The 23,750-nt window shown below is 44.6% G+C and overlaps 1 protein-coding gene across 9 annotated transcripts in view; it reads right to left on the minus strand.

Annotated features, from left to right (window-relative positions):
* Positions 1 to 23,750, minus strand: part of UPF2 (UPF2 regulator of nonsense mediated mRNA decay) — a 1,571,752-nt gene that overhangs the window by 320,688 nt on the left and 1,227,314 nt on the right. For 5 of the 9 annotated variants that reach the window (XM_085652863.1, XM_085652865.1, XM_085652862.1 and 2 more), the window contains exon 19: positions 9,994 to 10,161. In XM_085652863.1, coding sequence (XP_085508989.1) covers positions 9,994 to 10,161 — 168 coding nt within the window. The remainder of the gene's footprint in view (positions 1 to 9,993; positions 10,162 to 23,750) is intronic. The other 4 variants (XM_085652867.1, XM_085652868.1, XM_085652866.1 and 1 more) reach the window with 1 other exon arrangement.

Consider the following 23,750-nt stretch of genomic DNA (forward strand, 5'->3'; position numbering starts at 1 on the left):
TCAGGTCCCTCTGCAGAGCCCGCATATGCCACCTGGCATGATCGACCAGCAGGACGCAGGAGGCCATGAGGCCCAGCAGCCTCGGAGTCAGTCTGACCTAAACACGGGATAGAGGCTGAAAGGTTGGAATCATAGCCTGAATATCCCAGACTCGCTGTTCGGGTGGATAGACCCAAAACCGCCTCGTGTCCAGAACCGCTCCGATGAAGAGGAGCTTCTGAAAGGGAATCAGATGCGACTTCGGCACATTGATGGAGAACCCGAGCGAATACAGGAGGTCGGCCGTAGTCTGAGGTGGGAGACGACTGCCTGGGGCGAGCCCGCCTTCAACAGCCAGTCGTTGATAGGGGAAGTCTGAAACCCCTGATCCGTGCAGATGAGCTGCGGCCACTGCCATCACTTTCGTGAAAACCCGAGGGGCGCTGGTAAGGCCAAAGGGGCGCATGGTAAACTGAAAATGCTCGTGGCCTACCGTGAACCGTAGGTAGCGCCAGTGGGCCAGCAGGACGGCGGGATATGAAAATAAGCATCCTGCAAGTCCAACGCTACCAACCAGTCTTGCGGGTCGAGGGGGGACAAGACCTGAGCAAACGTCAACATCGATCTTCTCCTTCCGGAGGAAGCGATTGATGTCCCTGAGGTCCAAGATAGGACGCAGGCCATTGTCCTTCTTGGGAACTAGAAAGTAGTAGGAGTAACAACCACGACCTGCTACTAAAACAGGAACGCGCTCGATGGCTCCCTTAGCCAAGAGAGCCATAACATCCTGCTGGAGAAGGGCCAGATGATCCTCTGACATGCGGTGGTATCGTGGTGGCATGGCTGGAGGGGTAGTCTCGAAGGGGAGGGAGTAGCCCCTTCGGACTATTTGCAAAACCCACCTGTACGACGTGATGGTGCGCCAGTGGGGGAGGTGATGGCAAATCCTGCCGCCCACTGGCCTTTGATGGGCCTGAAAGGTCAGATTAGGAGGGTTTGGAGGCACCTGCAGGGGGGGAGGGGGGAGAGAGGGGAGAGGGGTGAGGGGTTGGTGGACTGGCCCACCCGCTGGCCCCCGAAACCTCACCGGTTGTTTCCACGGCTCCGGCCGCACGAAGTTTGGAGCCACGAAAGGGGCGAAAAACAGAGTGCGCCGGATGGGTGGAGAGGCCCAAGGACTTAGCCGTAGCCCGTGAGTCCTTGAAGCACTCTAGGGCGTTGTCTGCTTTGTCGCCAAAAAGGCGATGGCCATCAAAGGGCATGTCCATCAAGGTGTTCTGGACATACCCTGAAAAGCCAGTGGACCTCATCCAAGCGTAGAGACGAAGCGCTACCGACGTTGAAATTGTCCTGCACAGAGAGTCGGCGTTGTCGAGCCCACAACGGATTGTAAACTTTGCTGCATCTCTCCTGGTGGCAACAGCCTAGAAGAGCACTGCCCAGGCCTCCTCCGGACAGTAAGGCAGCACTTGTACCACCGTATCCCACACTGAGTGCGAATAACGGCCCAAGAGACATGGGGTGTTTACGGACCTCAGTCTTAAGCTGGCGGAAGAGAAAAGTTTCTTGCCAAGGTGGTCCAGTTTCTTGGATTCCCTTTCCGGTGGAGCGGTACAGAAGACGCTTTTGGCGGTGGAAGCTTGAACTACCAAGCTCTCAGGGGTGGGGTGTTGGGAAAGGAAAGTGGGGTTGCCCAGAGCCGTGCGGTGGGGTCGCCCGGAGCCGGGCAGTGGCGTCAGGCGATGATCTGTTGGGCCTGGACCAAGTGCCCAAAAGGACGTCTGTGAGGGCCTCATTAAACGGCAGCAGGGGCTCCGAAGAGCTCCCAGCCGGTTGAAGCACCTCTGTCAGGAGGTTAGTCCTGACCACCACCGTAGGAAGCTCGAGGTTGAGAGCCTTGCCCGCCCTACGCAACACCACTGTGTATGACGCTCCCTCCTCCGTAGCCACGGTAGGAGGAGACAAAATGCCAAGGTCAGGAGAGGTGTCAAGACCAATGGCATCCCCCCAAGTTCCTCTCGCCAGTTCTGCTCAGTATCTAACTGGTCAGTTAAAGGGTCACCTAACTCCTCTCAGTCCTCCTCATCATTCTCTGGTTGCCACGGTTGTTGAAAAGGGACCCCAGGAGTGAACAGGGGCACAAAAACCCCACCCGGTGCCGTAAGGAGCGGCGCCGGTGGAGTTGTAACAAGGTCAATCCGGATCCAGGCCTGGATCCAAGAGGGGCCTGTGGCGCCGGAGCTGCTGGCAGCGAAGACCTAGGCCTCCCCACCGAGTCCGCGGGGCCCGAAGGACCGCCGGTGGGGTCAGTCCGCCCAACAATGGAACACATTGCCTCGTAGATCGTACGAAGCTGGGTAGGGGTCGCTCTGGGTCCCGGAAAGGGAGGGAAGCTCGGAATCGACCCTTCGGGCTCCGCGCGCGGAGCCTCGGGGGTGGCACCACCCGCGTGCCTCGTCGGATCGGCGAGAAGCCGAAGAGCGATGATGCTTTTTCAACTTCTTCATTTGCTTTCACATACCCGACCCAGAGTGCGAAGACTTCAATAATTTTGAACCGGAATGGTGGTGGCTCGGTGACCGGTCCCTCGACCTCCCTCTCGACGGGGACTCGAACGGCGCGGAGCCGACTGTCGGCGTTTAAGCAGCTTTCGGGACCGCTCCCGCAAAGCCTTCGGCGCAATCGACCCACAATCGGACCACGACTTGGGGTCGGGGTCGCGCTCCAGGCAAAAGAGGCACACGCGGTGCGGATCCGTCACAGACATCAGTCGGTTACAGGAACTGCTGAAACCGGGAATTCCTTGTACCCCTGTTCTGAGACAAAGACTCGAAACAAGAAGACGACAAAGGTCGAGAAAAACGTAGTCAAAAAATTACTGAGGTACCGCTCTTCTCGGATCTGCACTGGCTGGTGTGGAAAAATAAAGAACTTACGTCAGCGCATGAGGGCGGCGTCTAAGTAGCTGTGACGACTTCATCCCGGCGACCATGAAGCAGACGATGGACGCGGAGCCGACCGACACCACCTTCCAACGCGCAGAAGTCCTGCTGACGAAAAAACTTTCAGGATCCAGTCTGAGGCCTGAGGGTAATTCTAAGGGAAGGAACCTATAACTAACGTCTTTCTTTCAGATCATGTGTTTCTAAAAGCCTGCATGTATTTCAACCCTCTATCTGGCACTGTGAACAGTAATGCATTTGGGTTCAGCATACTGGTGGAGACCTGACTTATGAAACTCTCAAGTGTAGGGTGCTGCAGAAGGAAAGGTGAGTACCTCCCCAGCTGGCCTGTCTCTCTTAGATTTTTTGTGGTTAAAGGGAGGGCAAGACACTGGCTTTGTTCAGGTACCCATGAGTGTACGCCAGTGCCTCACTGAAGGATAGGAGTGGCTCTGCTGAACACTACCCTGGCTGCAGAACTTTGGGAAGGATATTAGTTTTCACCTCTTCTGAGGGTAGCTGTAGGTCAAGGACTTCAGCTGCCCTCTTGATCACCATGACAAAAGAAGCAGATTACTGCTAAGGGGGTCAAGCGGAAAGATGAGGCGAGTGCCAGGCGATGTTTCCAGACCACTGGCATCCTGGAGGTCCAAAAACGTGTTTTTGTTATCATAAAAGTGAAATTTATCATCCCCATCATCGTGTGGATAGGGATCAGAAAGGTGTTGTGGTAAAGGGACATCCCATCTGAATCACATTGAGACTGGTCGAGAAGAGTGCAAATTCACCCTAGAGGGTGTTGGATTTGCTTTAGAGTCTGACAGACCCGTTTGTTCTTCCTCCGGAGTCAGTGCTGGTGCACACACAGGGAACCAGCGTGGGTCTCAGCCCTCTGAAAGTAGTTGGGGTCAGTGTCAGGCCAGACCTTGGAAAGGGGTCAGAAGGCACAGTCCACAACGGGTACAGATTCACCAGCAGAAATCTGACTGGAGGCCTCTTTGGATCCATGAGGCCTGGTGGCGCACAACAGGATGCCAGTATGGTACCAAAAATGTGGAGGACAGCATCTTTGAAATCTTGGATCTGCTGTGACAGCGCCGATGGACCCGAAAATCAGGGCCAAATCAGCTTAATCCATCAGGAACAAGGACCGAAATGCCTTTGAATATGGAAGTCAACTCGATTTGTCCTTAGCAAGAAAAGAGAGGAGTGGCGTTTTGACTGCTCGTGTTATTTTGGATTTAAACCTACCTGTTTATTTTAAGTTGGATGATAATCTCCATTGATCAGCCTCTGACTTAGAACAGGTCCACGTCCTTTACCTGGGCCTGATTTTACATGCCTTTCTATGATCATTTATTGCCTAGGTACTGTTGTAAACCGGCTTATACAAAACATTGCAACGTTAGTGAAAGCTATATTTAACAAGTCAACAAACCAAGAAAAGGCTTTCCTTAATAAACTTCCACCTAGGTCAATCTTGTGTGAAAGAATGATGAACATACACTCAAGAATTCAGAAGAGCACACTGAATCTATATCTTCTTCTACAGAAGCAGAACTTCAAAATTAAAACCTAACAAACCTTCGGAGGAACAAAAATATTCATATGTAGAAACAAGGCAATACAAGCAAAACAAATCTTTGTTAAAATCAGGAAAATGGTATAGGAAAGTAGGATCTGCTTTCATGTTTACCCCAAACTTTTTCTGACTGGGTTTCGGCTAATCAGGACCCTACTTACTGTGCTTTCTCCTTAAATTGATTATGGTAAGTAATTCTGTAAATCCACAATTGGCTACTGATGTATCTTTGTAAGTCCCTAGTATATGGTACTAAGGTACCCAGGGTATAGGTACACCAGGGATCTCCCATAGACTGCAGCATGTATTGAACCACTCTTGAGAGACCATTCGAACTGTGACTACAGACCTTCTATTGCAGCCTGTGTAAGTTAGTGCTAGCACCACTTATGACGGGGAACAACCTTTACAACGCAACTTTTACAACGCACTACACTTACAACGCATTTTTTACAACGCAAAATCCATTACAACGCATTCCATTACATAGCATGACACTACAACGCATTTTTAAAAACTACCTTTACAACGCATTCCATTACAACGCATACTACCTTTACAACGCATACCATTACAACGCATAATATTACACTACACTATCCAACACTTACCCTACTGTTGCACCCCCTGGAGTTAGAATAGTAATTTTTACCCCTATACTATCCAACACTTACCCTACTGTTGCACCCCCTGGAGTTAGAATAGTAATTTTTACCCCTATACTATCCAACACTTACCCTACTGTTGCACCCCCTGGAGTTAGAATAGTAATTTTTACCCCTATACTATCCAACACTTACCCTACTTGCACCCCCTGGAGTTAGAATAGTAATTTTTACCCCTATACTATCCAACACTTTCCCTACTGTTGCACCCCCTGGAGTTAGAATAGTAATTTTTACCCCTATACTATCTAATACTTACCTTAAATGCAATTTAATATTATGCGTTGTAATGGTATGCGTTGTAAAGGTAGTATGCGTTGTAATGGAATGCGTTGTAAAGGTAGTTTTTAAAAATGCGTTGTAGTGTCATGCTATGTAATGGAATGCGTTGTAATGGATTTTGCGTTGTAAAAAATGCGTTGTAAGTGCATGCGTTGTAAAAGTGTGCGTTGTAACGACATACATCCCTTATGACAGAGATAGGTTTCCTTATATCTGAGGTCACTGCACTTAAAACATATCAATCACACCAATGGCGGGCTCTTCAGTCCTGAGAGCAGGGTGCTTGGTTACAAGTGTGAGTGTGCCCCTTCATGAGCAGGACATGCCTACAAACCCCAGAGTCGATTCTCCAGGCTTTGTAAGTGTGGCCAGCCATTTTGATACTTATAGTGGCCATCCGTCACTACACGATTGCTAACTATGAAGTGGCTGTGCCGAAGCTGGGCCTGTCTGGTGTCAATCATGTTGGAATCATACCCCAACACCATTACTGGTGTTGGAAGTATGATTCGATGCACAGGGAGGCTCCTCCAGGAAACCTCCAGCACTCCAGGTAACAGCCTTTCAAGTTCTGCCACCAAGCTGGTGCTGCTGCCGACCCAGACACTATTCTGTCCTCCTGCTGCTGAGCTCAACCAGAGAAAGGTAGAAACGATAGGTTTCCAGGTACAGGGAGGTGTGAATACCCCCCAGACAGGACCTGGGCTGGGGTCGGGGTACTTGTCAGCACCACCAGGCTGCTTTGCAGGGCAAATTTGGTGCCCTCCTTGCATACTCTGGTTTGAGCCAGCTCAGGGAGCCCTTGGCTCCCGCTCTGGCATGAAACTGGACAAAGGGCATGGGAGTATCCTCCCCTCTGTCAAGCCCCTCCTCAGGGAGGCACCCCCTAACATCTTTCATAGGGTATTTAAGTGTTTACCTATGGGTGGGTCCTCAGACAAGACTCAAGCCTGAAACCACGTCACTCTCCGACAGTCTGGACACTTGGACTTTGCCTGGAACCGAGACTGCATGACGGAAGACTCGTGCTGCTCATGGTCTCGCTTACCTGCAAGTCTTCTTCATCGTCTGTGTTTCTTCAAGGATCAGACATGTGGACATCAAGAACACCTGAAATAATCTCCCTTGGAGTGAAGGAGTCACTTCCCTGCATCTGCAGGCACCGCAACAAAGCTGACCGGTCTACCACTCCGGACATCTCACAGACTTCGAAAGGCTCAGCAACACAGGTGGTGGTTCTACAACTCCCTTGAGGCCTGAACTGTCCTAACTGCAATTTTGAGGCCAGTATTCCTTGTCGGAACTCCTGAGACCAAACTCTTGTGTACCGCGTCGACTTGCTGTTGCCAAGGCCTGTTGGCTCTTTACTCCAGAGATCTTTGGGCTACAAGAAGCTCCAGCCTCAAGCATCTCCTCCTGCCAAGTACAGCGACCTCACTGCATCCTCTGCACCGTGGCCTTCATCTTTGGTGAGCTGCTCAAGGTCCTCTTGCGACTCCTGTGTCTTTGGCCTGTGGGTCCTCTCGAGGGTCTTCTCCTGCTCCAGTGGGCTGTCCTGATTGCTAGGGCCTGTTCTAACTCTCCTGTTTGTGGTGAGTCCCTCGGACCTTGCTGGTCCCAACGTTGCTCCTTCTTCGCTTTCCAAGCCTGTTGCAGCTGCCAAGGATTGTTGAAGTACCATCCAGACTTGACCCCCTGGTTCTCGCCATCCGATGTGGGACAGCTCGTGCATGGCTTCTGGTCTTCCTCAGAATGGCCTGGCCCCCACAGCTGCAGCAAAAAGGTCACTGTTAACTATTCTATCCTTGCTCTTCCGTGCCTCCTGGTCACCACTGAGTGGCATAGATTCTGTCCCCTCTGCTTGCAGGTTCTTCACTTCAAGAATCCACCCTTGGATGCCACTGATCTAGCACAGCATTCTCCAGTGGCACCTTTCCTGAAGTCGTCCATTGTGGTCTATGGCGGTTTCTGATGTCACTTTGCACCTATGCACTCAGCTTCCCTGGAGTAGGGATCGTGGGTTATGAACGTGTGGGGTGACTCTCCAACCTTCCGTCTTCCACGGGGTTTCTTTAGGGTCCACTTGGAAGGGTCCTACTTCTCCAAAACTGCAACCAAGACTTTCCCGCTGACTTGTATTGGACACGCGGCTGTGTTCCCAATCTGCACAGAGCATCCGTGGGGTTCCTGGGTACTTACTTTGTGGGGTTCCTTGTGTCCCCAGCTCCTCTGAGTCTCCAGGTCCAAGTTCCAACTTTAGTCGCAGTTTGTATTCCACTTTTTTAGTATATGGTTTGGTCTCCCCCTGTAGACCACTGTATTTTGTGCTTACTTATCTGTTTACAATTGAAGTATTATTATGTATTTGTATTTATATCTCTGGGTAGGGGATTTACCAATATTGTATAGTATTGTATTGTATGCAGCATTTATAAAGCGCAACAAACACCCAACGGGTACATCGGCGATTCGGTATCAGGTAGTAGAGAGGGAATATGTTAGTGAGGTTTGTGTAACAAATAGACATTATTATATATACACTGTTTGGTTCTTTTTTACCATACACTACATGATTACATCTGGTAAAACAAGCTGCTTAACACTCCTTCAAGAGAAGCCTGAAGACTGCTCTCCGCAGCTACCACGTTGAGAACTTTCTATGGTTATCAAAGATCACTAAAATCACGATAAGGGTTGCCTGGATTAGTGCAACGTGCAAGTGTGTACCATATACTAAGCCAGTCTCCTACATGTGTGAAAAGGGACTAATCCAAACTCTTTTTTCTTGCAAAGATGTAATTTCAGAAGCCTGCTGGTTCCGAGAATGAACCCTCTTCCAGTTTTGAGAATCTGCCACTTTCAGTGAAATCTTTCTTAGGAGGGATGGTTTCTTCTTGTAGAAGGTGTCAAGGCTGACCAAACATGTTCTCTATATTTGTGAGATAACATGGCTATTTGCTTCCAAACTGTACTGTGTGTACTTCTGATGGTATTCAGAATATTCTGCAATGTCAGATTGTCAGACTCTAGATGATCTGCGATCCCTTCAGCTAAATGGAGTGACAAGAATCTGGGAAATTGATAAGAATCACTATTATGGGTTCTTAGTAGCTAGTCTAGTGATCGATTTAGCGAAAAAGGCTAGCTCTTTTCTGTGAACCCCCTTTTTCAAAACTGCATGTGAGCTGTTTTCAAATGTGCCATTGTACAGCTACACCCTGTGAGGTAAAGCGATTTTACCAAAGGAGCAGGGAAAAACTATTTGTACCAGGACTATATTTCATCACTAATTTCACTTGCTATTTTATGTCTTCAGTCATCAGATTGGGCAGCAAAAAAGTTCAGTCAAACTAAAACCCCACTAATATCTGCTACAAACTGGGTTGCATATCAGAAAGGTCCAGCTATCAATTCATAAAACAAAGAGGTAATTATTAAAGGGTCTAGGTTTTTGATCTAGAGTCTGTGCTTCAGAAAAAATACAGATGAAGCAAAAACTGTCCATTTCTTTGGCAAATCTCAGAAGACTAGCATTTTTCTAAGCAAATGACTGTCTGTAATAACTTAATTATTGCGCGACGTATGGTTACCCAATAGCCTTCCTTATTCTGACTGTTCCTATGCAAGCTATGATTAGCAACTGGTGGGTGGTGGGTGTGTAATGTCTGTCATCAAGAGTAGAAAGGTCAGCTAGGAAGGTACTGTCAATGTCAGCCTTCTATCTTTCCAACTACCTCAAGACTCTCCAAAAAGTCTAGAAAATGTGGGCATCAGCCTGATTTTGTGAAGACTACACGATGATGGAACAAATCTTGGGATCCACAAAACCTTATGGAAGGGATGAAATTGGACAAACTCCTAAGAAAAACTTGACTGGAGGAACCTTTGCCAGGTGTGTCGTGGTTTCATAAGTGTACTGAGCTCTCTTGTAAAGAGTAACAGAAGGTAATGCAGCAGTGATGGTGGATTTTGTCCTCGAGTACAGAGCATCGATACATCCCTGGGAAAGCAGCCATTTTCTTTATTGCTACTTCCTTTAAAGAAATATGTGCCATATACATAAAGTACAACATGTCAGCGGAATGCATAAGGCAATGGCTGTACATGAAAATCAAGTTACCCCTTTACTTATTGTTTACTAACACAGTTGCACGCTGCTTCAAAAATGGCCTCATGGCTTGTCATGCAGGACAATTCAAAAGTAAGGAAGTGTTATGTAAGAAGAAAAAGGATCCTGTCAGAGACTTGCCAGACAAAAATACAAATGTAGCTGAAATGGCTTAAAGGCAAAATACAAACTCAACAGGAATAAAAAGGAAGGAGTTCAGGGATCCTCTAGCATAGCATGCAGGAAACATTCAAATGTGGTCCACTGCCAATTAGATCCAATAATCAGTTTATATGAGATGGGGTTCTCTCCATCTGTGGCAAATGGTTTTAAAATCTGTAGATCTGGGAATGCGCCCATGTTTGCCCATATTGTAGCGAACAAGTCTGAACTCAAAAACATTTATAAATGACAAGCATGCATAAACCCCCTTGCCTGTTGCTTGTTGCCTCTTCTAGTCAGCATCACAAATGGCATGGTGTCAGCAGACTCTGGATCTCCTTCTCCACTCCCCAGTGGTGTTCCTTTTTTTAGCTGACTTTTGAGATGCAAAGGAACAGCAACGTCCAACTGGTGCACTTTAACAGACTCCACACTGCGCTGCTAAAGGAAAAGGAATACAACAGGACATGATTTATTTACACCCAGAGAGACACTGATATTTCATACATCGGCATAAACCTACACGCTAAACGAACAATTCTAACCAAACCATTGAACATCCTCTACTCTATCCCTCTTTAAACTGTTATTTGATAAAAGAAAATCATTAAATATTTTACATTTACAGATCCATCTTCTGGTAACATTGTTAGAATAATTCCATACAGTTAAACATCCTCCACTTACTTTAGCTAGAGCCTGGAAGGCGGTGCTTGCCCCCTCAGTTTCAATTTTGAAGAATGGGCTGGACTTCTGTATGGGCCTCGAACTCCCCATTTTTTAGGCTAGAGGGTGCCCCCGGAAACACTATAAGATCTGGAGGCGCTGGGCGGATTATCGGGGTCTTGAGTTGGAGCCGCGCGGGGGGACGGGCCGAGACCCAGAGTAGCCTGTTGGCCCCTCCCGTACCTTACGTTCCTTGCCTGTGCTGTTCGCAGTTCCTTGGTGGGAAATGGCATTGTGAAAGTCAAGCTCTTGTGTAGATCAATAGCAGTTCGGGTCTGTGATATATTGTTCCGGAATAAGGAGACGGTGCGTAGGGGGAGGGGAGGGGTATGTTGGTGGTTATGGAGTTTTTTTTTTGTTTATAAATGTGCAAAATTGTCAAGGTCAATTTTTGTATCTTATATGCAGCAGTTGTTTCTGGGACTCGGGGATCTGCATTGCCTGTGTTACTCTGACAAATAAAATCTGTTTAAAAAAAAAAAAAAAACATCCTCCACTCAATCCTGCGTCAAAATGTTACTTGATGGAAAGACAATCAATAAAAATTTCAATTTACAGCTAGAACATCTGATAAAATTGTTAAACATATTGCACAGACACAAACGCTCTTGGAACCACCAATAATGCTTTTTCCAAAAAGTCAACGTGCTTTCCCAAACAATTTTAAACTGGTCCCAAAATTCTAGTTAAAATTGTAAAATAAAAAATTACATACAAAAGCTTTTAGTTGATAAAATATATTAACAGATGGTGGATTAAATGTTAAAAATAACGTCTCAATGTGTCGTGGGTGGATTTTTTTCCAAATGGGTACCAGATATAATAGTCTCCAAATTTCTAGACCTGGACATAAAAAAACAGTACATGTACTAAATCTTTTATCGTAGCGTTAAAAAATTGACAACTCGATGGTCCCTGGACTCCCCCTTTCTTTGGTAACATCTTCACGACTGCTAGAGAATTTATAGGCATAACGAAGAACCTGGCCGGTGGCCTTTTGGTTGATGCTAGTTAATGCCAGCTCCAAACAAATCATTTCTTGTGGATAAACGCCCCAAACCGAAGTAATATTACCAAAGTTTAGATTCCATGCCTGTGTATCTTTTCAAAGCAGCTATTTAGGGAGTCTGTGCTGCATAAAATATTCTGAAAGGGATTTTTGAAACATACACTTTGATAATAATGAAATGTCTTCACCCCCCACCAAGTTAAGACATTTCTTTAAGCCAAATCCAATCGCAGTAATTTTTGAGATGTGCCACTTGACATGGTTAGACCACGAAAGCTTGTTTGATACAAGTGTCCCGAGATAATTATACACTCGTACTGTTTCTAATCTGGTCCCCTCATAAAATCATTAACTTCGAGATTTCAAACCGGAGTCATTCGTAACCATAATATTTGATTTCCCTTTATTCACACTTAGGTCGTAGGTAAACGAGTAAACTACTACAGCATCTAATTGTCGTTGGAAGCAAACAGTAATTAGAGACAACAAAATGAAATCATCACCATACATTACTACCGAAATTGGTTTCAACCCTAATTTAGGAGGGGCTCATTTAGTGTGTTTATATGCGCTGGGAAAACCAGTCAAGTAAAGAGAGAGTAATAGGGGCGATGAAATGCAGTCTTACGTGAGACCATTTCAAACTGCAATATTGCAGATATAGACTCTAATTTTAGCAAAGAATTCTGTTTCGCTATTTGAGCCACCCTTTGTTGTTTTTTTTAACAATTTAAATTGACCAGGCTTTTCCTAGGATGAATACTAGTTTTTTAAGTAGGATATACTGGTTAGGGCAAAACTTTACTAATTTCCTTGACAGGAGTTAACAAGAAATTGAATTGTCAAACTTACTTTTGCATTCATAACTGGGTTCATCACATAAATCCCGCTTAGACGGGTTATTAAAATCCTGTCACCATCAGAAGAAACTTTTAAAAGAAAGGTAATTTGACAACCTGAGAACAATCAATAACGTGCAAGGGTCTGTCCAAAATTGAAACCCAATGCAAAACTAAATAATGATTTAGAGTCTAAGTAAAGAATCAAAGAATAATCTTATAGGGAGTAAAGGGCTCCACGTTGTCTTGAAAAATTATTGATGGGATGGTAGTTAAACTTACCACTGATTAGAGCTCCGTTTATTTCTTGTGCCCAATCAAGTAGTAGGGGGGTGTCGCTGGTCACTTTTATTTGTGAGCAATGGGGTAACAAGGTCCCCAAGTTAATCAAGGTGGAGAAAATTTTGCTTGCGGTAAAAAAAAACGAGAGAGGAGATTTTAGTATTAGAGTCCTTACAATTAGTAAAGTGGCTCTGGGAAACAGATTCTCTGCTTTTGAGATGGCTTTCTGAATAACTAACAAATCACAAGGAGTTGGAGCAGATGTTTAGATAATCAAGAATACATCTGTGCCGGCGCTCCTCGATGGCGCGATTTTGTTAGCAAGAACTCCGAATGGACTTAAGGCCCTGGTTGATGGTTGTGTGTGCTTTATGGAGAGCCTCAACTTGGAAACCACCAGGTCGCAAACCTTTGTCATGGTCTAGGGCCCTAACAACATGAAGACCTGAACCTTGAGCAATAAGGGCAAGCCCACTGTGAAAGTTGATACTTCAGCTACAAAGGTGTTACTTTTGAGCATAATCGTAGTAAAACCACATGTAAGGGAATTAGGAATGATAGTTTCTCATATGCTACTGGTGCTATTTTTAATGTCTCTGCTTGTATAGGAAATAAGCCCATACGTCCGCTCGTTGTGATTTTCAGGTGCAGGTGTGTCCTTATTTTAACATATGGTGCTGGGATCTGGGATCATTGTAAACCGTATAATCTACAGACTGAAGAAAATAAGTTGCTTCGTAGATTATTAGTGGTAGCCCCCAGCAGCCATAACCCTATGATGCATGAGGAGCTTTGCTTAGATTATTTGCAAGACTGTATATAACTAGCTCCTCCATTATCCTGGTGTACTGTTCAGGCCTCCTTTAATAGAGTTGTAATTAAGGACTGCGTTGGGATATTCAATACCCTGATTTAAGTACACCCAGTCAAACCTCGCCAGTTTAGGGAGATCTAGCCTCTTAACTTGTCCTCCTTAATGGAGGCTGCATCAGTAATGGGCAAAATAAATTGTTTTGAGGCAGCGGGCCAGGGATACGGAGTTGTCAACTTTCGCCTCAAAAGTTATATAATGATTCAAACGTGCCCTGGGATTGAGCCATCCTTGGAATAGGTGAATCACTCTGGGGAGAGATTGCTACTCACAAGATTTTGCCTGGTTATATCAGATGGAAACTGTGTTTCCCTCTTGGTCAATATGATGTAACCACCATTCGCCATTGCGCTTGTGACGAAATATCTGACCAAACCCTGCTGCACTTTGTATTTTTTTGTAGATTTTTTAAAGAATTGTTTCAGGGCCTGCTTATCCTAGCGATCCAAAAGGTACAGATAAAAAAAATTGTAGAGACGCTTCCATTTGTTTTCCATCTCTACGTATAAATGTCATATGTTTTAAAGAGGGCCTATTTTCAAAATCTGCTGTTCGACTTCGTAACTCAATGTGGTTTTAACACCATTTTCAATGTAATTTTCACCATTTAATATGGTTTTATGATTTGGCCTGTGTGTTTTTATCTGTGAACCATTACATTGCCGGCCTCCAGTTTAATATGTAGTGGTAATACATAAGGTATTTTGTCTATATATTTTGCGGTGTGTGAAGTGTAATAATCTACCGCCAAGCATTTGCCCATTTTGTAAAAAGCTTTCCTATATTTTAAGATATTTTCTAAAACATTATCTGAGAAAAAGAATGCAGTAGATTCAAGATGAACCTGGCCATTTATACATCTTGAAGACATTTTTACACAATCTTTATCACTAGAAGAAATTAGTCTAAGAACATAAATGTTATAAAAATTAAAAAATATGTCTATTCAAAACAAAGTCCCCCTCAAATGAAGGTAAACGATCTGAGACGATAATAAAAAGCTTAGACTGATAATCGGCAGAGTGAATCAAAGTCATAGCTCAGTCATTCAATGAATCCAAGTTCCTTTGCACCCTGACAGGTGAGGGTAAAAAAGGCATTGTTGTCGGATTGAAAAAATGATTTGCTTTAGAAACAAAGCAATTAGAAGCAGAAATCTGATCATCATGTGATGCAGAGATCTCCTTCTCACAGTGAGAAGTGATAACCAATGGAGCTTCTTTATTATGACAAGACTGGTTCAAAAGATTGTCCAAAGGTATTACTGTAGGATCCACCAGCATATCTGCACCAACTTCAGTTTCTTGAAAGTATTTCTGGAATCTAAGCCTCTGTGGTGGTTTCTTTTTTATCCTCCAAAGTTTATAATGTTTTTTCTAAATATTATTACTAGGCTTAATTGTATCCTTAGACTGACGTGGGCTCCTTTTCTTAAATCTGGAAACAATAAGAGAATTCAATAACTTCCTGGCAATTTTTTGATTTTAAGGCAACCTCTGAATCTTTATTAGAGTTTAAAGAGTTTGTCTCCTGTATCAGATTACAAGGCAAAAGATCCTTTGCAGCTGCTTTAGGGCAGACTTGGCCAGTGTGGGCATCATAATTAGTTTTACCTTTAGCTTTTCTCCGGAAGTAATGTTGGCTTCAGTCAGGATCTCATTATATACATCTGGGGTTTGGGCCTTTAACACAAGAGAACGTGTTGACACTGTTTGCTCTTCTACTAGGAGTTGTTATTTAATTGTAAGATTGAAGATAGGACATAGTGCATTACTGTCATCGTGAACGAGATTGGACCTTTTGTTGTGAGGGGTTGGGGAGTGCTTTTCTTCATCCCAATGTACGCGTAAAATAAGCCCCATGTTCCATTATAGAAGCATATTTTAATAAAAGTTGAACCACAGATATTAAACTGTCAAGACAGAGAGACAGGCTCCTAAATTAGGCAACTAGCACAAACATCTTCTTACTAGAGAGGAGGATTGAAGCAAGGTCACAAGTCAATCAGAGGAATACTATACCTAAGTGCATTTTTCAGAGGGCTTCATATTTACAATCTCTCTCTGGAGATAAAGACTTAAGACAGTGAACAATACCATGATCAGGGACCAGATGTTGAGATAGCGATTAAACAGAGGGAAATGTGCACCTTTTTAATGATCTACTCAGACCTGATATATTTTACATTATGTTCAAATGAGTAAAATAGTCCTGAACGTACTGCTTCTTCCTTGGCTGCTCAACTAAGTACTGGAGGACCTGGGTTATCCATAGCCAGAGGAGTTTGATATACAATCTTTCAGCTCCGGAGTTCCTTCGTCAATTCATTCATCGTGGGTTTAAAAAGTTTTAAACAGAAGGGCAACGTTTCCCAACCAGAGGTCAGAAAGACTTAACTTACATCAGACAAAACTAAATGGCCAACTGATGCTGGGACTGACTTCTCAAAGGGGGAATTCTTCCCAACACTTCTGTAAAAAACACCCTCAACACGAATTAGCAACCCTCAAAGTAAAACAGGTAAAGTAAAAAACAACTCCAACTTTCTTAAAACAAAAAAATAAACCAGCGTTGCCACCACCTCCACCCTAAATGCCTAAAAAACAAAAAATCTTAAGAGCCCTGGTGCAAAAAACTGCATACAATAGTACCGCAAGCTTAGCTCGCCTAGCTCACCAGGCCCACTTAACCTCCTGGCCACGTCTACTTGCAATCCCACGCCCTGTCACGTGAACAACAACCCCCACATCCGCCCGCCCCTTTCCGGCTCCCAGAGGGAGAAGAACACTGTGGCAGCAGCCTGCAAAACGGGCCTAATAGAGGAGGAAAGGGGTGAGGAAAAAGCAAGGCAGGGGCAAGCAAGACCAATGGGCAATGTCAAAATGCCCAAAAACTACAGAAACACAGCGGTACAACAAGGGTGTCAGAAGCAGCAACAAGCGGCACTTAACAGCAATACCAGTAACAGACCACGTCCGTCGCAACCTGAGACGGACCAAGAAGAGGCAACAATCGCTGCAAAGGACGAGGACGAAGACGGTGGGCAGGCACAAGCACAATGGTACTGGCTGGAGATGATAACATAAGAAGAGTCTTTTACTAGCATATAAAAAAAAATAACAATCTAATCATAGTCTAGACAGGATTAAAAAAGGTACCTTCCATTAACATAAAATCTGAGGCTTCAGGAAATGCAAGCTGTCTCACACACACTTTTTGCATCAGTAAGTTCTACTCCAGGGCCTGGCGACTCATCAATAACTTCTGAACGTTCTTAAATTAACAGGTGTAGGACATCCAAGCTGCACTACATCCCTTCCAGCCTCCACAACCAAGCTATCATGATGGTGAGAACCAGAGGCTCAGTTCAGGGCACTGAGTCAAACTGTCAGGAGCATTAAGACTAGCAGCCATCAGTCCCAGCAGCCCACAAACTGCGTACCAGAGTTGGAGTCAACTCTTGGAAGTGCAGACATCTCAGTTGCCTTGTGCCATACGTAATATCTGCAGTACATCCTGGGACTGGACAACTCACCAGGAGCAGTAGAGTGGCCACAGTGAGCTTGATATGTTGAAAGACAAGGCCATGGTACATATTCCAGGCCTCGGAGCAGAAGTGCCCAGTACCAGAATGAGAGAGGGAAGGGGAGTATGAACAAACCCAAATGGGAGGGAGGATCATCACCATGTACCATCCACAGAAACCCTCTTGTCTAGTTCTCCCATAACATAACTCTGAGGGAGAGTCATGCATTAGGAGAGCACGAGGAAGGAAATGAGTAAGCTGGGAAAATAGGCTGAGACAAAAGACATGAGAGGCTACTGTGGATTGGAAAAGTCTGAGGAGGTTGTAGAATAATGCGCTGAGAGGTAGATATTTTGGATATGGGTTTCCACCTAATGAGTACACTATCATCTGCCCTCCTTTAAGGATTACAACCTTTCCTAGCATCAGAATGAGTTAGTCACTACTGGAGCCTGAAAACTGCTCCATGTGCTCTATTCGTAGCGCAAGCCTGGTCTTTGAACCTTGTGACTTTTTCTGTCATTTCCTTTCAATACAGGACATGTTGTGTTCCATTATCACAATATTGAGCCTAATTCCTGCTTGCTATAACATCATTTAATTACACATTCTCTTCTGTGTGTACATGTTCCAATAGTAAAAACCTGCAATTGTCATCTTTACTGTGGAAACGGATAGAATCCTATTGGCGAATGCAGAGTTACAAGCGGATACCGTAGCTTTGCAAACTTCTGACTGGCACTACTAAAGTTGATACTGTAAGAAATGGTTCCCTCAACGGTATGCGAGGCACTCAGTTTTAACATAATGCTTTCCAATCATTAATCTTTTAAAGGGGATTCTCTGCTATCACCCACCGGGCCCTAGGGGAGACTTTTTATCACTGGCAGGAACTCTACTTGAATCTGCAGCAGGTGAATCAAGTTTTACAATTTTAGGGGATTTTAATTTTCATCTGGAAGCCACAGACGACAAGGACTCTATATCCCTTATAACGGAGTTAGATTCTATGGGACTCTATCAAAAAGTCAGTGGCCCTACTCAAATGGCCGGACACATGCTTGATGGCCTATTCACAAATAATGAGCAGATTTCGATAAAGGAGGTCCTTCCTCTGACTTGGTCTGATCACCATGCAGTACTATTAGATATCTGTATTGTGCACCCTACTTCCCCATACACTAGGTCAGAACCCCCCCCCCCCCCAAACAGTTTAAGTCTTGGAGTGGTAAAGACCAAGCTCTTCTTAAACAGTATTTATCTAATACTCAGCCAGAAGCTATTCTAGATCCAGAGCTCGCCGCTATAAACTATAAGGATTGGCTTCAAAACGCCTTTGCTAAATTAGTCCCTTATAAAAACAGGTTCCAGAAACAGAAGTACTCCCTCGGCCCCTTGGTTTTCTGAGGCTGGTGAAACAACAGTGCTGGAAACAAGAGAGGCGCTGGCACCTAGAGTATGACAGCCAGGAGAAATCTCTTTATTAATAAGCATTGGCTAACTATAAACGCCTCTGATTAAAAGAAAAAAGTAGTTACTATAGAAGGGAAATAGAAACCGCACAAGATTCCACTAAACAACTGCTTCGGGTGGTGTCTAAACCGGCAGCGCATTCATGCAACCATGCTAATTTAGCATCTCAAGCTTTCTGTGACTCCTTAGCCCTTGGCTTCCAGGCTAAAGTGGATTAAATCTACTCAAATTTGAATGCCTCTGTCGAGGACATGAGTCAGCTGGATTAAAACAGCAAGGTATTAGATAGCTTCGCCTTTACTGAATTAGGCCAGTTTCTGCGGAACAGATAACTAATCTGGTAAACACGGCTAAATCTGGTTCACCATTTGATCCTTGTCCCCCCCCTTTGGTTCTGAAATCGATTCCAGACCTTATAGGTGCTAATATGTTCAATTCTATGTTTACCTCAGGTATCTATCTCTCCCAATGGAAAAAAGCCTCTATTCTCCCACTGCTTAAAAAAAACATAACTTCGTACCCAGGAGATAACAATTATCGACCAATTCAGCGTCTTCCATTGCCTGCTAAACATGCTGAGAAAATGATCAATTGGTCCAATACATCTATGAAAATTCGGCTTTAGGAAAGGCCACAATACAGAGACCGCACTTATCAAAGCTATTGATGAGATCAGGTTTGGGTGGTTGATCATGGGCTGCTGATCAACATTGTCTCTGCACTAGGCAATGGAAACCAGGAAAAATACAGTTTTGACCTCTTTTTTATTGAAACGTACCCAGCGAGTCAGCCTGGGCGTTTTCGACTCTCCAGTTTTTTCACTCCTGTGCGGAGTTCCGCAGGGATCTTCTATAAGTCCGACGTTGTTTAACATTTACGTCACTGATGTAGTACGGGTGATTAAATCTTTTGGATTAGCTCTCACGTCATATGCAGATGACACCCAATTAGTGCTATCCGTTCATAAGAACGGGGACACTGTTTCGACTAACTTCCATGATGGCATATTGGCCATCAGCGCCTGGATGTCAAGACATTGCCTCAAATTAAATTCATCCAAGACAGAAGTTAAGGTCTTTGGAAATGTATCTCCTGTGTGGTCTTTGGGCTGGTGGCCGGATACATTGGGATTGCCCCCAATCCAGGTCACTAAAGCCAAGGACCTGGGTGTCATACTAGACGACAAGCTGTCTTTGAAATGTCAAGCTAACGCAGTGGTCTCCTCATTGTTTTTTATGTCCTAAAAATGGTGAAGAAACTGCTCCCTTTCATTCTGATTAACATCAGGAAAAAAGATAATAACCGCTTTAGTTATGTTAATAGTTGATTACTGCAACAGTTTATTGATTAATGCACAGGAAATGGTTCTTAGCAAACTGCAGCCTGTGCAGAATGCGGCTGCTAGGATGCTGTTGGGCACTCCGAAATGTATATCGGCCTCTAAGGTGGTTAGACAACTTCACTGGCTGCTTATACGAAGCAGAACAACATTCAAAGCACTCTGCATTGCTTATAAGGCGATTCATAATATAGAGCCAGAATTTCTAAAGAATTCACTGCAGATATACACTTCCTTCAGATCCCTGCATTTGGCAGGTTCTAATAATCTTGTTGTCCCAAGAACCTATAGAACTAATTGGGGCGACAGAAGTTTTGTAGTTGCCACGGCTAAGCTGTTGAACTCTCTTGCCTCTCAGATTAGAGCCAGTCCCACTTTATTATCATTTAGGAAACAAATAAAAACATGGCTCTTCAATTAACTGTTTTTTTCATCTAGGCCATACTTTCTGGAGCACTTAGGCCCGAGACACCTATGGGTATTTGCGCGCTTTATAAGTTGTTATAACATAAGATAAGGTATCAAACAACTCATTATATTAAACCCAACTTGATGCCCAAGTCGAAATTAATGGAACTAGTTGCAGTACGCAACTTTTAAAAAGTTCCCACTTTGTTGCCCAAAATCTCCAGCGCTAGTTCACGATTGCATACTGGGTATGTCTCCGAGACAACTTTCTGCCCTCCAGGGGAAGCCTGCAAACGACTCACAGGAAAGGACACAATAGGTTTCTGTGTGGGGAAGAGGTGTTACCTCTCCCAAACAGGAAGCCTTATGGGTGTTAGCCCATAAGGCGTGCTTTAATGGGGAAGACGCCTTTGAAGAGTTAATGGTGAACACTTGGGAGAGGGGCTGCCTTACTGTTTAGGTAGCACAGCTTGCACTTGGGACAGAGAGGAGAAGCCACACCTCTGGGTTGGGCTAGGGAGCTGTACACGCTGAGAGAGGAGTTCTGCCATCTTGAGTGTGGCCAGAATACAGACTCATAGGACAGCTAGATGCCACACTCCACAGTAAGTCTCATTAGGTGGGAGGTAACCTGGTAACCTATTGGCTAGCGACTGTAACCTCACATGAGGGCATTTTCTGGGTATACAAAGGGCACCCTTGGCACCCAGAACTTGGATCTCATTGGACTGGAGAAAAAGACTGAAGGAGGACAGCCCTGCTGCACCAAGGACCCGCAAAGAGGCTGCACCGACATGAACTGCAACTGTTGGATCTGGTGGCTAGCAAAAGGATTGTGCGTGCTGTGTCCTGCTAATGGAAAAGTCCACTCCTGAGCCCAGGTGAAGCAAGACATTCCAAGGATCAGTTGACTGACCTCATGTTCGCAGCACATGGCCACAACAGCTAAAGAAGCCGGTTGAGGCGAGTTGGTAGCCCAGATTCCTAATCGGCCAGTGCAACCCAAGGGACCGAGATCCGACACTCAAATGATTGACGCCCCTCCCACCCCTCCATCCCCCAAGATTGCTGGACCCGGTTGCCCAAAAGGCAAGTTACTGCCCAAAGAAGAAAAAAACGCTGTACCGGGCAACGGGTATCCCAGTGGTTACTGAACATCTGCCAAGCTCAGGAGGACTCTGAGGGACACTGGTTCCTGTGGCCAGGATCACCTCACAAAACCCATGGCCGCGGAGTAGAACCAGGAAGACCCCCATCAACCATACAACATCTTCAGCATCCTGTATCAGGACCACTCCAATTAAGTCAATGGCAAGAAGCCACTGATACTCGAACTGGATTGAAGACTGCTTTTCCTGGAGCAGTAACTGTTTCTGTAGCCCTTATGGGTCTCCCTGACTGGCTCCCTGTCGGAGTTGGTTGTCTAAAGTAACTAAGTGTTACTGATGCTTACCAAAGTTTTTCCTGAAATAGTTTCTAAGTGTCAAATTTGTTGAATTTGCTAATGCTTGCTTGCAGTTAAGTAAAAAGTGTTGATTTACTATACCCTGTAAATTCGGTATCTCTGGTGGGTGTTTTTCATTTTGGTGTCTAAATTTACATAAAATATAATCTATTTTTATAAATTGGTGGACCATTTCTTTAGTGTCTCGTGTATTTCTTCAACAGTTGTTTTGATGCTGTTTAAATGATTTACACTTGTTCCTTTGCATAAATCTGACTGCTCAGTGTCACGGCTACCCAGGGTTGAGATAAGGGAGTAGAAAACAAAACCTACTAGTCCTAAAGGGATTGGTAAGTGTATTACACAGTGAGATCGCACAACCACATCTTATAGTACACTCCATTTCCTCACACTTCCTAACTGTCTTTACATGAGGACTGCTGATCTTCTGGGTAAAGGCCTCATATTAAGACGTGCACTTAGGACCAGGAATATGCATGATGTCATGGATCTCAGTAGGGACGAGATATGTCCAGCCGTTGGGTGTGGTGTCGGTAATAACATTAAAAACTAGTTAGATATTTGCAAAATGGTACACACATTTTCCTCTGAAGGACATATTTCTCCCTTACAAGTGTTTAGAGTCACTCCCAGATAATTGAGGATTTATACTGGGGAGGATATCAACTTCTCATGGTTGATACATCAAACCAGACATGTTAATGAATTGGCAGTTGTGCTGAAGTGCAATTGCGTTTCTTGAGCAGATGGTGCCTTTATCAGCCAATAATCTAGATAAGGATAGATACATATCTTTTTCCTTCCGAGCTAAGCCACCGTAGCCATGCACTTAAAGAATGTTCTCAGAGCTGGCTTTAGCCTGCAGGGAAGGACTTTGCATTGATAATGAATGTAACTAATCTTGAAAACGTTCTGTGTTTTGTTGTTATGGGTATGTGAAAATAAACATCTTGAAGGTCTACAGAGCACATCCAATCTCCTTTAATATGTGGATATATTTGGTGCATGGTTACCATTTTGAACTTTTGGTTTTGATCCAATTATTTGCTGGTCTTAGACGGAGGATTGGTCAGAATTAATCTTTGGAGCTTTTTGTGGGAACCAAAACATATCCTGAATAGATCCCTTTTCTGTTGAGAGATAAAGTAACTGCTTCTATTGCTTGTTTTTTGAAGAAGAGATGATGCTTCCTTTTTTAATTGCAGCAACAGGTAGTGTAGCGCTGGGTTTGGTGGTATTGATAGAGCAGTTGATCTGAACTGGATAGCACAGGCATTCAGAATCATATGTATCATCCATGCTAGTTAATAATTTCCACTCTGCTAGATAGTTTGAATATGTTTATTGCAATGGCTATCCCTAAAGGTTTTTAAGTTATTACGGTGTATCGGAAAGTGGGGCTGGGTGGAGGTGTAGCAATTGTGCTAAGGTAGCAATGGGGCTGCTAGTGGATGAGCTGGCGGAACTGACAGAAGCTGAAGGATTAGGCTTCTCCAGCAACGTCTCTCCCCATATGCACTGTGGTGAGGGGGTTGTGGGGTGTTTTGATTTAAAGACGGGGTTCAGCCTGGATGTTCCTAAAAGCCCATCAAAATTTGGATATTGGGGTTCCCCAGAGCTCCTTGCTGTTCAATATTTATATGACCCCATTAATTCAGTAAGCAGACAAATTCGGGGAAATGTTATCTTGTACGCAGACTATGCACAGCCGCTCTTTCCCTGGAATAATGGGAGTGCAGCAAATTGCGCTCATGCGAAATCCGGCCTCACCACAGTTTTCCACTGGTTAGCTAAGGCCCAATTAAAATGTAACGAGCACAAGACTTGGGGACACATGCATCAAAGGTTTTTACAGGCGCAAACTGTGTGATTCGCAAAAATCAGCAGTTTGCGATCGCAAAATGGCCTTTTGCGATGTATCAAAGTATTGGGGACGCGCAATTTAGGTAATTGCAATTTTTTGAGATTTCCTAAATTGCGATTGCATTTAAGGAATCGGAATTTGCGATTCCTTAAATGCAATGCAAGAACCAATTTTAAATAGCGATTTCTCTATTTGGAGCTGCAAATTACCGAGCAATTGAACTGGTCG

The sequence above is a fragment of the Triturus cristatus genome, chromosome 4_1, assembly GCF_964204655.1.
Source record: "Triturus cristatus chromosome 4_1, aTriCri1.1, whole genome shotgun sequence".
Taxonomy (NCBI): Eukaryota; Metazoa; Chordata; class Amphibia; order Caudata; family Salamandridae; genus Triturus; species Triturus cristatus.